Below are 14,527 nucleotides of genomic sequence, written 5' to 3'. Positions count from 1 at the left end.
AGAGGGAGACTAGGGTTCGGGGGTGGGGCTTGAACAGGAGGCAGGCTTCTTGCTCTGCTAAGGTAGGATGAAGGAGTGTGATGTGGGGGGCAAGGGGTTAAACAGCAGAGACCAGCCTTGGTGTGTAACCCGGGGGACCCCACTGGGCCTGAAAACCTCAACTACTTTGTCCACGATTTTTGACGCCACCCTTCCTTGTCCCGCAATCCGATCGCCCAGTAAATGCCATGCCAGCAGTATCTTGGCCTTGAGTCTAGCTTTGACCCGACGGTATGTACAAATAAGGGTTATCCTCCTTCCCCCAGCCCACGGTGTATCGCAGTGGGCTCCGGCAGGCTGCAGACTCCAGACCCCTGGAGCACCAGCAGGGCAGGGCTGGACCCCTCCCCGGGCGCCAACCCTCCGCTGGAGTGCCCTTCCTCATCGCCTGAGGGTCAAGAGTTGCCGCCCGACCAGGGCAACAGCCGGGGCAAAGGAAGAGAGAAGCCGCCCCGGGGAGCGAAGGAGAAAAGTTAGAGGGCTGAACAGGTGACGCTGAGCTTGTTGGAGCGTGTGTGCTCTACCGCGCAAGGGCGCGGAGTTCGGCCGCCTCATCTCCCGCCATCTGCGAGCCCCGGGGCACGTCCTCTGCGATAGCCTGGAAGCCCGACTACTTGCGCCTGCCTGGTCCCGACTCAGTGCACAGGTGACTTCAGTCGGAAATGTCTGCCCTCTTCCAACCTCCGGGTCCCGGCTACCTCGCGGATCAGGTACGCTGCGCCCCAGCCACAGGTCTGGACATGCCGGGCACCTGGACCCACCCCAGCAACCCCCTCTCTCCAGGAAGAAGGACACGCCCCCCAGCCTGAAGACTTGTCCCCAGGTCCAACTGGCCAGGCGCGGAAGCGGAGAATCTCGCACCTTGGGGTGCGCTGCCCGAGGTGGCCACGGTGGCGCACCAAGCCGGGGCTAGCGCCCGGGGCAGAGGGGTGAGGTGGGGCCGGAGGAGGGTGACCTCCGGGTTTGGAGAACAAACTTGCTATCCGAGGGACCTCCAGCTCTCGGGACTCTCACTATCCCCACCCTGCCTCCAGCCAATGCGCGTATAAGCGCCATGCGGTGCGCCAACATTGGCGCCAGGGCTGGGGTCCGCGGCAGGAGAGGGGCGCACGCACATAGCGGAGGCATCAACCGCCGAGTCCGAGGCCCGAAAAAGCGAGGATTCCTAGTTCAAGAGTCACGGCCTGAGGACCCCTCGACTCGGAGGGCACTCCGGGGTCCCAGCGCCTCCAAACCGCAGGAAGCTGGCAAGGGGCTGGGGGAGGGGTCCAGGGCAGAACTGCCGCCCCGGCGGGAAGCCGGGAGATGAGGGGCTCCTTCGCCACCACCCCTACGGGCGCGCCCCAAAACGGCAGACGCGGGTGACTGGCGGAGCGGTCGGCAGCTGACTCTCACTCGGCCCCTGTCAGGGTGCCTGCCCCGCCCTGCTGCGCCCCACCCGAGGCCTTGCACCCCGTTGGCCCCCCCAGGCACCTGGAGCCAGTCAGGCACCCCGCCTTGCCGCCAGCCGCGCCACCCTGGCCCCACCGCCTCCGCCGCCCAGCCGCCCGCGCAGGTCTCACCTTTGTGTAAAGAGTCCAGGAGCAGGAGGAAAGTTACCAGCCACATGCCATAAAGAGGCCCTATTCTCCGGGGAGGTGGTCCTGTGGCCGGCCGTGCGGCAGCGCCTCTCCCCCGCTCAGCGCGCTCCCAGCCGCCCGCACTCCGCGCCCCGCTCTCTCTGCTCCTCAGCCCAGCGCTCGGCTGCGGCGGCGGCTCCTCCCTCCTCGGCTCCCCGGCTCCTGTCATCCGCGGGGCTGGGCTAGGCGGCCGCTCTCCCCGCCCCCCCGCGGCACCCCGGGTGGTGAGCGCCGCGCGAGCCCGGAGCCCAGACGGACCCCAGCCCCACAAGCCCAGGAACAGGGGCGGCGGCCCGGGCCAGAAGGCCCTGAACCGGCTCCGCTGTCTGAGAGGCGAGGGGTCCCTGTCACCCACTGGCTTGGAGCCTGTGGTAGCACACAGGCATGTGTCATCCATGTGCCAAGAGCCTGCCATGCCTCGGTCAAGGACGCCCGGTTTCTACTGGCCTAAGTCACCTGGGACACGAGCTTCCTGCCTCTTTCCGACTTAGCTTACCCCCCGGGAGGAGCATGGATGCTCTGGGTAGAATCCCAGGCTTTTCAGTGCTGTCTGGTGCTACTCCCCACCCCAAAGTTCGTAGCTGCCCTTCCAACCCCTCCTGACTTCCGCAAGCCTGTCCTCCGGAGAGCCCCACATGAGTCCAGCTACCCCCTGGCACTATGTTCAAATTTTCCTCAGCACTGGGTACGTTGTGACTATTTAAACAATTATTTGCAATGAGCAGTTTAATGTCTACTCTACCTGTGTATCTTCCTTCTTCATCTTCACCTACCCACCCCTATAGCTTTCTTGCCTGGCAGAAATTGACTTATTCCTTACACTCATCTTTATGAAGTTGGCATAGAATAGCACTGGTGTGAGGGCGTCTTCTCAGTGACCAAATGAATGTTGAGAACCTGCTATGTCAGGCACTGGCTCAGGCACTGGGGACTCAAGCATGGCTGAGCCAGGTCTGCTGTAAAAGGTCAATATGGTTTGAAAGCCCTCCTTTTGTCTTAATTCCAAAATAAGAGGGTACATAGAACCCAGAGAAGGGATCTAGGTACCCCTGAGAATGGCCTATGAGCCAGGACTGGAGCTCCCTTTGCAGGGTCATGGAAGCTGCTTTGAGTATGCCCTGACAATTTGGCTGCACCTGGGCACACTCCAAGGTGTGGAGTGTGAAGTTTGGAGGGAAAGAAGGGGGCCGCTGCCTAGCTGCATTTGCCAGAGGAAGAAAATTTACTTCTTCGAAATGTGTGACCTAAGTTCACACAGGAGAATTGGAACTCCTCACTCCCAGGTTTTGCCAAAATATCCCTAGAAATTTTAACTAAATTTTGAAAAGTGTGTGTTTTTTATATGTTAAAATACACATAACATAAAATTTACCATTTAACCTTTTGAAGTGTACTATTCTGTGGCATCAAATACATTCACGATGTGCAACTATCACCACTTAACCATTTCCAAAACTTTTTCATCATCCCAAACAGAATCCTGCACCCATTAAATAATAACTCCCCATTCCCCTCCCCTCCCCCAGCTCCTGGCAACGACCATTCTACTTTCTGTCTCTATGAAGTTGCTTATTCTAGGTACCTCATAAGTGAGATCATAAAGTATGTGTCCTTTTGTGCTTGGCTTATTTCACTCAGCATAATGTTTTCAAGGTTCATCCTTTAAACGGGTGAGAAAAACGGGGCTTAGCTTGTTCAAGGCCACCAAGTTTGTATCAGAAGCAAGACTAGAACCCAGGCCTCCCGACTCCAGAGCAGAGCTTGCTCTATAAGCTGCTGCATCCCTCGGTGGCTCAGCTCCTCCATGCGAAATCACCACCCTGAACAATTTGCAGGATGTGTTTTGTCATCTGGAAACACAGGCGTAGTACAGAGATGGGGGGGCAGACTGCAGGGGGTGTTCGAGATGACCCAGACCAATCTTTTCCTTTACAGATAAGGAAACTGAGGCCCAGAGTGGGGAAGCCATGAGCCTGTCTGAGGTCACGCAGGGAGTGACAGAGCCCTCACGTTTCCAGTCTTCTGTCTTAGCTCCCATCTCTCACCGCCGCCAGGCTGCTGGCTTATTCTTCTACCACGCCACTTCCCTTCTAAAGGGAACGGTCATTGAGAGGAATCCAGTTATTTAAAACTAAGCCTATTGACCCAGAGCACCTGGTCAGACTATGCCTAAAATAAACCGCTAAGGCAGACAGGATGAAAGGGGCTGCTGTCTGCTGGGAGGGGATCTGAGTGGGCCTGGGGGTATCAGCACAGCTGCTCCGTGCCCCACATGCTGGAAGTAGAGAAGGCCCCTCCTCTTTGCATCCACTCCAAGTACCTCTATAACCTGAGTGTAGGAGGTTTTATGCTAGTTACACGCAATGGGCTTTAAAGAACCACAACATGTGCATTACCTGAAGGGCGAGGTCATTCACTGTGCCGGTGACTGCAGTCTGGCTGTCCCTGGGAGGTGACATATATGTGGAAATAAAGGGGTGGTCAGGTGGGGAGAGCAGACCTGGGGACCCCTGTGGCAAAAGGAAGCTTTTTAATGTCATGGTTAAGAGCCTGGCTTTGGAAACAGCAAGAGATGAGTTCTCAGCCCAGCTCTGCCACTTGCCAGCTGTGTGCCTGGGAAATGTATGCACGCCAAGCTGCAGTTTCCTTACTGGTGGAATGGGGACATCCCCAGCATCTGCCTTGGAAAGTCATAGCGAGGATTAAATAAGACAAGCCCCATGGCTGGCACATCGTGAGCACAGGTAACTATCATGAATGGGAATGGCTTTGCTCACAAGGACCTTGACCTGTGGGAGCTGGGAGGAGGGAACTGTGGGATGTTGGGATGATATCGTGCATTCCATGCTGTGACAAGGCCAGAGTCAAGGAGCTGGATATCCAGGCAAGAGGTTGCAGAAACACGGAAGGTGCACGTTGAGGCTGGAAGGGCCTGGAGAAATGTCTAACAAAAGAAGGACCTGAAAAATAGGCAGGTCAGGCCTTATGCTTTTTGTGTTTCCCATTGATTTTGTTCTTCCTTAGTATCTAGGGAAATATCTTTGAAAATGACAAGTTGGCTCAGATATATCCAGAAGTCTTCTGTTCAACAGGAGTTATATTAGGGGTGGGCGATCCAGCAGGCCAGGAAATCCCAAGGGAAAAATGGAACGCTGGGGAAGAGAGTCAGGCGGCGTGTTTTACCCCACGCCCACCTTAAACCCTGACAGCCCCCTCTTCAGCTGACATTTTGGAGGGGCTATATTTTATTTTGATAGAAGGGACAGTTCCCAAAATTATCTGGAAACCTTCACACTCACACACAAATATATTCACACTGGAGTGAGAACAAACACAGTTGCCCAGGCAAACATTCATGTGTACAGGTAAACATAAACACTTAATGACAGGCACACCTGTGCTTAAATGTGATTTGAACACGATCCAGAAATTCTGCATTGGCACCTATGCATATGCTCCATGTTTTTTAAGCCTCAAATTTGTGGGATTCTTTTCTAGTAGGAACACACTATCCATTTAAAAGCAGTGATTTGTTTTAATATTTTCTTGCATCAGAATGCTGGGTGATGATCTGTCTATATTTTGGCTTTTGTGCTTTTGTTTTTGTTTTTTTAACCAAAGCCAGTTGAAGCAGTTACATGAAGTCACTGGGAGGTGAGCCCTCTCCAATTCAGGTTAATCATGGATATTTAGGGGGTATTATTTTGCCATGTTATATTAAGACTAGAGCCATCATGAGAAACAGCAGATGTTTTTATTGTTTAACTCAAACAATAAGCTTATATATTTTGGATACTTTTCTTCAAAAACAAAGGCATATAATTATTTTAACAAAGGCTTCATATGCCCTCTGGAATTCTTTGACAACTTGAGTATAAATAGGGTGTTCATAAAAGGAATCAATACTGAACCAGGTCAGTGTGAAAAACTTAACTTTTGGTATTATATAGCTAATTCAAGATTGACCTTCTTAGTACTTACTTATCGGTTGGGGGAGGAAAAAACAAGGATCTCCCTGCTTCCCTCCCTGCAATTTATAATTGATTTTAATATTATAGGAAAGGTCCTCATCTACAAATCAGAAATCCTAGGTTCTTGTGTCATCTCTGTCTCCATAGCCAGCTGTGTGATCTGTGACAAGTCACCTTTGCCTTTCTGGACCTCAGTTTCTTCATCAGTGAGGTGAAAGAGTTGGGCTAGAATGATCACCAAAATCTCTTCCTAAGACCAAATACAAGGTAAATGCAAACAAATATGCACATTCCCCCCTCCCACCCCACATAGGTGTATAGGGTGTACCCACAAATGTGTGCAGGCAGAGAAACAGAAGCTTTTATGCACAGACATTCAGAAACTAATAGGCACAAAAACATTACACAAAATAAACCGTGTTGGCTTCAAATATATCCACATACATCTAAAATTCCATCTTCTTGAGATGGGATGAATCATTACAATTCATAGAGTATGATACATATATTTAAAAAAATAGTATGTGTCATTAAACTACCCAGGTTCTCCTTAAACCAAAATTCTGTCTGCTGGGCTCAGAAGATGTCTAGGTATGCTTGCCACTTACTCTCTCATCATTCTGGATGACAATATTATGGCTCTAAGCTCACTGGAGCAAAGGGTCTAAAGCCCTGGGGCGCTCCGACAGTACAGATGCCGTCTCTGAGGTCCCATTGCCCTTGTTCAGGCTGCTGTCTCAGCAATGACTCCAGGATGGTTGGTCAGGGGCTGTAGAAGCCCCCAGCAAGGCAGGAGTCCCCTGGAAAACTGTGGCCTCTCTCCCGCCGTTCTTTCTCAGCTCACAACTCTGAAATCGGTTGAGAAGCCAACGCAGAGAGATTCCATGAAGTCCGGATTCGATGGAGCTGAAGCTCATTGTCACATTTCTCTCTGGAGAGTGGTGGTGTGGAAGGTATGAAAACTGAGAGAAATAGGGAAAAAAAGAAAGTGCAATGAGTGGAGCTAAATTTGCTGGCTTCCCAAGTCTTCTGGCATTTCTTCTGGCCCATGGGTCACTCACAAATGTGCTTATCAAATTTTATGAAAGTGTCTTCTACGCTGGAAAACCTTCACCCTTCTCAAGTACCCAGTGCCCCCTTTTTCACCTGTTTAAGGCTTCCCATTCAGCAGGGCCTGGTCAGGTACCCCCAGTTATCCCTGACCAGGCCTCCTCTGGGCTCCCACTGCCTCAGACATCTACTTGGCCCATGGATCTCATCCCTTTGTCTAGAATTGTGGCTATTTATGCACATGTCTGACTTGTCTCCTCTTGTAGACACTGGGCTCTGACCCTTTCGATTTGTACATGCAGGCCCTAGCCTGGTGCCTCCTGGTACTAGGGGAACACTCAGTAAATGTTGATTTAATGACCAGATGGGCTTATTCTTACAAGGTAGCAGATATCTGATTACAGCCTCACGTGCCATGCCTTCCAGAGAGATGTCCTTTAGCTGGGATCGAAGCCTTAAGCTTGAAAGTTTTTTTTTGTTTTGTTTTTTGTTTTTGTTTTTGAGATGGAGTTTTGTTCTTGTTGCCCAGGCTGGAGTGCAGTGGCGCGATCTCGGCTCACTGCAGGCCCCACCTCCCAGGTTCAAGTGATTCTCCTGCCTCAGCCTTCCAAAGTAGCTGGGATTATAGGCATGTGCCCCCGAGCCTGGCTAATTTTGTATTTTTAGTAGAGGTAGGGTTTCTCCATGTGGGTCAGGCTGGTCTCGAACTCCTGACCTCAGGTGATCCACCCACCTCGGCCTCCCAAAGTGCTGGGATTACAGGCATGAGCCACTGCGTCCAGCCGAAAGTTCTTGTGTTAGAGTTTCTGGTCTCCAGGAGTGAGCATTTGGCAGGACATTAGACCCCGCAGGAGTGCTGACCCCTAAAACCAAAGAAGTCTCAGCAGTTCCTGCTCAGCCTGCATCACTGTGGTCTTCACAGTTGTCATCTTGACCCTGTAGGCAGCGCTTTTAGGTTCCAGAGGCTTTATGTTTTCGTCCATTTCAGATTCTCACCAAAAAGGATCTGGATACATATGCCAGAATTGTTTTGATCATTATATAGATGAACAGAGTGAATATCAGAGGAGCCCCAGAAGCAGATTTGGGATGCTTATACCATGACACTTACACAGCTCAAGCTTCAGGTTCCTTTTGGGCCCTAGTAATGTGTTCATATGGTCAGATAGGAAAACATTTGTAGAAAGTTGAACTACAGTCAATCACGGCTGCTACCGTTCTCTGCTCTGGTTTCTCGGTAGGTCTGGTGAACATTTTGAGGGGATCTGACTCTGGCTTGGGATTGGTGGAATGTGTTTATACGGTTGACAGGCCATGCATGTACTTCCAGGGTAGGGAAAGGCTTGCAGGAACTCTCCTATCACCGACTGGGCCAACTCACCGTGCTTTGTGACATGAAGTTGCAGAGTCAGAAGTTGTATCACAGTATAACTGTGGCCTCAGGTGCCTGCACCAGAGGTGTGTGTGTAGTGTAGGAAAGACAAGGTTTGAAATGCATGGAGCCAGAAGCCAGCCTGTGTAAAGCTGTGAGCAGAAGTAATGTTAAAAAAATTTTTTTTTTAATTTAGAAAGCATTTTTGAGGCGTGTCAGTTAATACAAATATTATGTTATCTGTCTGGATTTCATGATGGCATTTATCAGTTTTCTCAAGATTTGTAACCTGTTGCAATTTCTTTTTATCGTTCTAAATTAATAATCACATTTGATTATTAATATGTTAATAATCATATTTTACCTAATTTTATATTCATAATTGTGTATTGTTTTCCTTAGAGAGGTCTAAGCTTCCAGCCCTCAATCATCTAAGCTTCCAGCCCTGCAAAACCTGAATCCATCCCAGGAGCTTTCCTTGGGTCACACTGTGACCAGGGACTAGGTTCTTTGGATTCTAGCCAGGGCTCCCCCCTTGCCTCAGAAGTCTTGAGTCCGTATGTCAATCATGTATTTGTACAGTGCTGTTCACACAGAAGCCCCCTTGCAGAGGTTTTCCTCCCCAGAGAAGAGAAAGTCAAGGCCCAGGCCCATGATGGTGACCTTGACTTAGATGATGAAAGTTCTCTTCCTAGAAAGTCTGGCCATTTCACCATGGGCTGGACTTGCCAGTCCATGTGCTGGAGGATCTCGGGACAGGAGATACTTTGGTGCTGTCCTAATGCCTTCCATGGTCTCTCTGCAGGGCAGCATCCCTCCTGTCGCTGTGACTGGCCACCAGCGTTGTGGACTGAGACCCTCCTCAAAGTCCAGGAGTTGCTACAAAACACTAGCAAGCCCTTCAGCCACTCTGAGCAGGAGAAATGTGCTGCCCAGAAATTCCACCTGCCGGAGGCCAAAGCCATGGCTCCTGGGGTGCCCCAGTGGTGAGCGGGCTGCAGTTTGGGACAGGGAGGCTGAACAAAGACGTTGTCTGGAGACCATGGGGAATGTTGGCTCCTCTGTCACAGAATCTGAGAGGGGGCAGTGCCTTAGAGCTCACCTCACCTGGCCCCATCTCACACCCACTGGCTTTCTACACTGACCCAACAGGTGTCACCTCAGTCTCTCAGATGCTGCCAGGGACAAGGGGCTTGCTCCCCACACAGAATTTTATCTAATTTCATTGTCCACAGTCATGTATGCATGCTTTTCTTTATCAAGCCCAAATCTGCCTTAGCTCTCTGGAGTTCAAAGGTTGTGCCCAATCTCGACCAAATGACAGCTATTCAAATACTCGAGAACTGCTACCGCAGGTCCCCACACCTTCCTTTTGCCAGGCTACAAATCTTTTTTCTTTTCTGACTAAATTTATAGACCTTTCCCTGTTCTGGTTTCCCTCTTTGCTTATATTCAACTTTAGCGATATCTCATCCAGGCATGGTGGCTCACGCCTGTAACCCCAGCGCTTTGAGAGGCTGAGGTGGGAGGGTCACTTGAGCCCAGGAATTCAAGACCAGCCTGGACAATATAGAGAGACCCATCTCTACAAAAAATTTTAAAAATAGCCAGGCATGGTGGCGCATGCCTGTAGTTCTAGTTACTCGGGAGGCTGAGGTGGGAGGATCGCCTGAGCTTAGAAAGCTGAGGATGTTAGTGAGCTGTGATTGCACCACTGTACTCCAGTCTGGGTGACAGACTGTCTCATAAAATTTAAAAAAAAAAATCTCTCTTAAAACTGAATAGACTCATGCATCCAGATGAGGTCTGAGCAGCTCCAGTCCAGCAACATCACCCCCTCAGTAGGTAGCTGATCTTCTCTTACTGTTGTCCAATGTTTTGTTGGCTTTCCTGGGCTGACATGCCAATCATCTGGACCACTATCCCATGAACTTCTACTGAACGGGCCTCCTCGGCCTGTAATCCTGATGTGGATGATTTGAGAGAAAACATGATCCCATTCATCATTTGGTGAAAGTTGGGAAATGAGGTGTTGCCTGGGTCGAATGGCACTTACCTACACAATAAGGGGCTCAGAATGTCATCTAAGGTCTTAGCCCAGCCCCAGTAAGGGTGGCAGAGCTCAGCTAAGAATGCAGCAATAAGGTTCCTACTTCAGGCCACAATGACATTGAAACCTAGCATCTTTACCAAACTTGACCTTATTTTTAATAAACCCAGCTGAAAACAAAGATCTAATATAGCATTTCACAAGTGTTTCACGAGAAGGTAACAGGTGAGGTGCAGAAAGTGATCTATGCTCAAATAGGTTTGGAAAAGACTGGAATAAGCACAGGTAAATAGGTTTTGTGGGAGTTGTTTTGTTTTGTTTTTTACTGCAGGCTTTAACACACTGGTGGGCATCGTTAATCTCCAAGTGGTACAGTGTGAGGTTTTTGGGGATCTATTTCCCGCTTCTCCCGGTTAAAAACTCTGTTCTTTCACAGTTTCTGGTCCACACTTGGCCTGGAGGAAGTACATTTTATTGGTTTACTCATTGTTTTGGCAAGTCTGTGCCCAGTCCCTGTGCGAGGAGTTCCCTGATCCCTGGAAAGTCTAGCACAGAGTCCCTGCCCTCAGGGAGCTTGCATTCCAGTGGAGAAGAAGATGTTTAAAGAGCAACATAGGGAGGCCTACATGCTCAGAGTTGGCAGGTCAGAGTGTGAAGGGACCTGGGGAGCATCTCCTGCAAGTTCATTGTTCTTCCCAGGAGGAAACAGTGGCCAGCAGGTGAAGGGCATCCCAGGTCACATGGCAGAGTCAGGGCTTAGGTCCAGGGCTCCTGACTGCCTGGCCTGTGCTCAGCTTTGTGGTGTTTACCTCCCTCCCAGGCCCTGTTGCCCTCAGTCTCTTGCCCACCTTATTCACCACTCCATCCTCAGCACCCAAGGCAGGTCTTTGATGACTGTTTGTTGAATGAAGCTATGATGACGTGGCTGGTTCGATGATCTTTACAGTCTCACCTACAGCAGGGGTTCGATGAGTCTGTGAAGAGAGCTGCTTAAGCTCAGAGAAAGGAGTGGTCAACAAAAACCAAGGTAGGATGTGAGTTGGGCTTGAACAATGGGAAAGATGTGCAGAGAGGCAGGGAAAAGGCCTCCCTGCAGGGTCTCAGGAAAGCTTGACTCTACGGTGTGTGTCTACCCATCTGAGACACCCACACACCCGGCACATGGCAGTTCAGAGTTGTGTCCTCAAAGACTCATCGGTCCAAACTCTAAGCTGAACTGGCTGGCCAATTGTTTGTCTGCATCAGCCAAAGTAGCTTCTTCTTTTGGCAAATTATAACCAGAGCCCTGGATTCCTACTAATGACAGTGATTATAATTGAGTGCTTGCTGTGGGCCCAGCACTATGCTAATTCCTCCAGATGCATAATCTCAAAACAACCCTATAAGACTGGTATGATTATTATCAACCCCATTTTACGGACAATGAAACTGAGACATAGAGAAATTAACTAAGTTCTCCAATTCACGCAGAGTCAGATGCTCAAGGCAGTCTAATTCTATGTATTCACATTGATGGTGGTAGTAGTGTCTCTGCTGTTACATTTTTTTAAAGTTTGAACATGGAAAATTTCAAGTATATACAAAAGTGGGGAGAATTGTAAAACGAATTTCCCAGATGCTACAATAGTTGACTCATGACCAGTTTTTTGTTTCATCCATGCTCCCCTCCCATCACCATGAATTTTTCTGAAGCAAATTTCATGTTACCTAATTTCATCCATTGATCATTTTGTGTGCATCTCTCAAGGATGAGGCCAAGTCCTCATTCTCAATCACAATACTTTTTGCCTTCTGACTGAGAAGTTCCTTGGCCAGGGGCACCCGCTTCCCCCAAGCCACACGCCAGATTTCAGGCTAGCCACTGCCCCACACAGTGGGCATAGAGGCAGCAGGCTCAGGGGATAGCCTGTCCCCAGCTCCTCACCACGCAGCCTGAGCAAATGGCATCTCTCTGCCTCCTGAGAGTGAATTTTTATCGCTGAAGCCCTTGCCATCGGTCTAGTTGCTCTGCAGATGGGGAACTGGATGTGGTGGCTGCCTGGTGGGGTTGTTGACATAAGGATGAATGTTTCTTGACCAGGTCTGTCCTCGGCTCCAACCCTGGCCTTGCCCCTAATCTCAGTGCCTACTTCAGAATGATTTGTGGGGTGGGAGGTCTCCTCCACCTGGGAAGGAATGACTCCCACTCCGCCTGGCCTAAGAGCAAGAAGTAGGGATGAGATGGAGCCAAGAACCTGGAGTCAGAGATTCACTGCACTTCTCATGAGCTGGGAGGACCAAGTCTCACCTTTTTGATCTGTGGAAGTGGGAACAGAACACCGACCCTGCAGCATGGCTGTGTATGTCTAAGGAGATGGGCAAGTTTTCTCCGCGGAGTTGATTAGCTAGAGGAGGACACAGTACCTGCCATGGCCAGCAGGTGTCGCCCAAAAACGGAGTACATGAAACCTTTGGGTGGGATGGGGGCTCCTCCATGGAGATTCTCTTTCAATATTAAATACAGCTGGGCTTGGAAGAAGTGGAAGAAAATTCAGCCTGAAGGGTTTCTCCTTTGAAAACTCAGTCTGGTTCTGGCTTTCTTCAGAGTTAAAAAAGTGGAGCTTTGCAGTTTTCTTTTCCTTTTTTTTTTTTTTTGGATGGAGTCTCCCTCTGTCACCCAGGCTAGAGTGCAAAAGTGTGGTCTCGGCTCACTGCAACCTCCACCTCCCGGGTTCAAATGATTCTCCTGCCTCAGCCTCCTGAGTAGCTGGGACTCCAGGTGCATGCCACCACACCCAGCTAATTTTTGCATTTTTAGTAGAGATGGGGTTTCACTCTGCTGGCCAGGCTGGTCCTGAACTCCTGTCCTTGTGATTTGCCCGCCTAGGCCTCCCAAAGTGGTGGGATTACAGGTGTGAGCCACCACGCCCGGCCTGCAGTTTTCAAAGTATGCTCACATGAACATCCCACAGCAAGACAGGCATCAATATCCCCATGTTACAGATGAGGAAATTGAGGCTTCAGAGAGCAAGTGACTTGCTGATAATTATGCAGGCACTAAATGACACAGCCACTAAGTGACAAAATATAGAATTAGAAGGCCTTCGGACTCTATATTCTGGGTAATCTGCCAACACGTTCCTATGGGTCAAACCCTTAGGAGGAGTCCTGAGACCGTGGCTGGGCAGTCCCTGTTCCTCTGGAAAAGTTAATAGGCGCATGCCCGAAGCCCCTGGCATGGGACATGCTATCCGCTGACAGCATTTACCATCTCTGGGTCTCAGTGGCTCCGAAACCACACAGCTACACATGCACACAGGCACAGGTGAGGAGGAGAGAGAGATCCCAGGCTACAGAATCTTGGATCTGTATTTTCTATTTCCCAGTATTTGGATGTAAGAAGCTTAGCATAGGTCTGGGGGCTGGCATTTGGGAAATTCTGGACTAGAAGATAAACTGGAAGGTTTATGTTCTCTAGTTTCATAAACACTATCCACTTAAGCTTGTCAAAAACATAAAGTGTCTGGCATATACTTAATAGTCAACAAAAATTTGCTGAATAATAAATGGCTGAAAAACATGCAATCGCCCAGCCCAGCAGAAGCCTTGGTGAACATTGCTTCATCCCTCACCCATTTTACATGTTCATAGCACTTTGTGGCGTACATATCTCGTTTACACACATGATCTCATTCAGTCTCTTTAATGAGTTGGATATCACAAACCCCCTCTCACAGATGAGAAAACCGAGGCTCCGAGACACTAAAGGACTTCCCTAGGGCTGCCCAGCTGGTCAGTGACCAAGCCAAGCTCACGCCCACGCCTGTCTATCCTGCTCCAGCAACTCCGCCACTGCCCCACCCCTGCTTCATATCATTTCCACTGCGAAGTTCGAGAGGAGGAAAAATCCATCCAGAGAGAACGAATCTTCCACATCTGTTGGGGATGCCTCAGATTCAGGAGAGGTGAACTCGGAAGCTTGCCCTGAGACCCTGGGCTCAGGAGAAGTCTTGGGACAGGTCCTGGGAGGCCAGCTGCTGCGTCTGCACTCCTGGAAAGTGCAGTGTGGGAAGGGTGGGAGCTGTGGGAAGGCGGAGGGAAGGGCTTGGCTCTGATGGCTGGAGAGGACATTCCGCCTCCCTGGCCCACTGCTGGATGTGTCTCCGAGGTCCTCCGCGGAAGGAAGCGCCAGGCCTCCACACAGGGAACCTGGTGTCTGCCTCCCCCTAGTGCCACAGGATGGGATGGTGGCGTGGCAGGCTGCTGTGCAGTGCAACATAGACAGAGGCCAAATTCTCCGCTACACAGGTCCTGCCCTTCACCCCAGTCATGTCTCGCAGTGAAGCCGGAGGCTGGGCTAACTCCCTGTCCCAGCCTGTGTCCTTGCCAGCCTCTAAGAACTACTGGAGGAGATGAATGGTGTCCTCCAAAACCTCTGATTCTCAGC

The 14,527-nt window shown here is 50.2% G+C and overlaps 1 protein-coding gene across 1 annotated transcript in view; it reads right to left on the bottom strand.

Moving 5' to 3' along the window:
* DSCAML1 (DS cell adhesion molecule like 1) overlaps window positions 1-1,827 on the bottom strand; it is a 368,693-nt gene extending 366,866 nt beyond the window's left edge. Inside the window, exon 1 of the mRNA XM_017883085.1 lies at window positions 1,602-1,827. Within this exon, the coding sequence (XP_017738574.1) occupies window positions 1,602-1,827 (226 nt within the window). The remainder of the gene's footprint in view (window positions 1-1,601) is intronic.
* Window positions 1,828-14,527: the final 12,700 nt, after the last annotated feature.

Source organism: Rhinopithecus bieti, unplaced genomic scaffold, assembly GCF_001698545.2.
Source record: "Rhinopithecus bieti isolate Rb0 unplaced genomic scaffold, ASM169854v2 scaffold_11964, whole genome shotgun sequence".
Lineage (NCBI taxonomy): Eukaryota > Metazoa > Chordata > Mammalia > Primates > Cercopithecidae > Rhinopithecus > Rhinopithecus bieti.
This window is presented reverse-complemented; position numbering and strand designations above follow the sequence as displayed.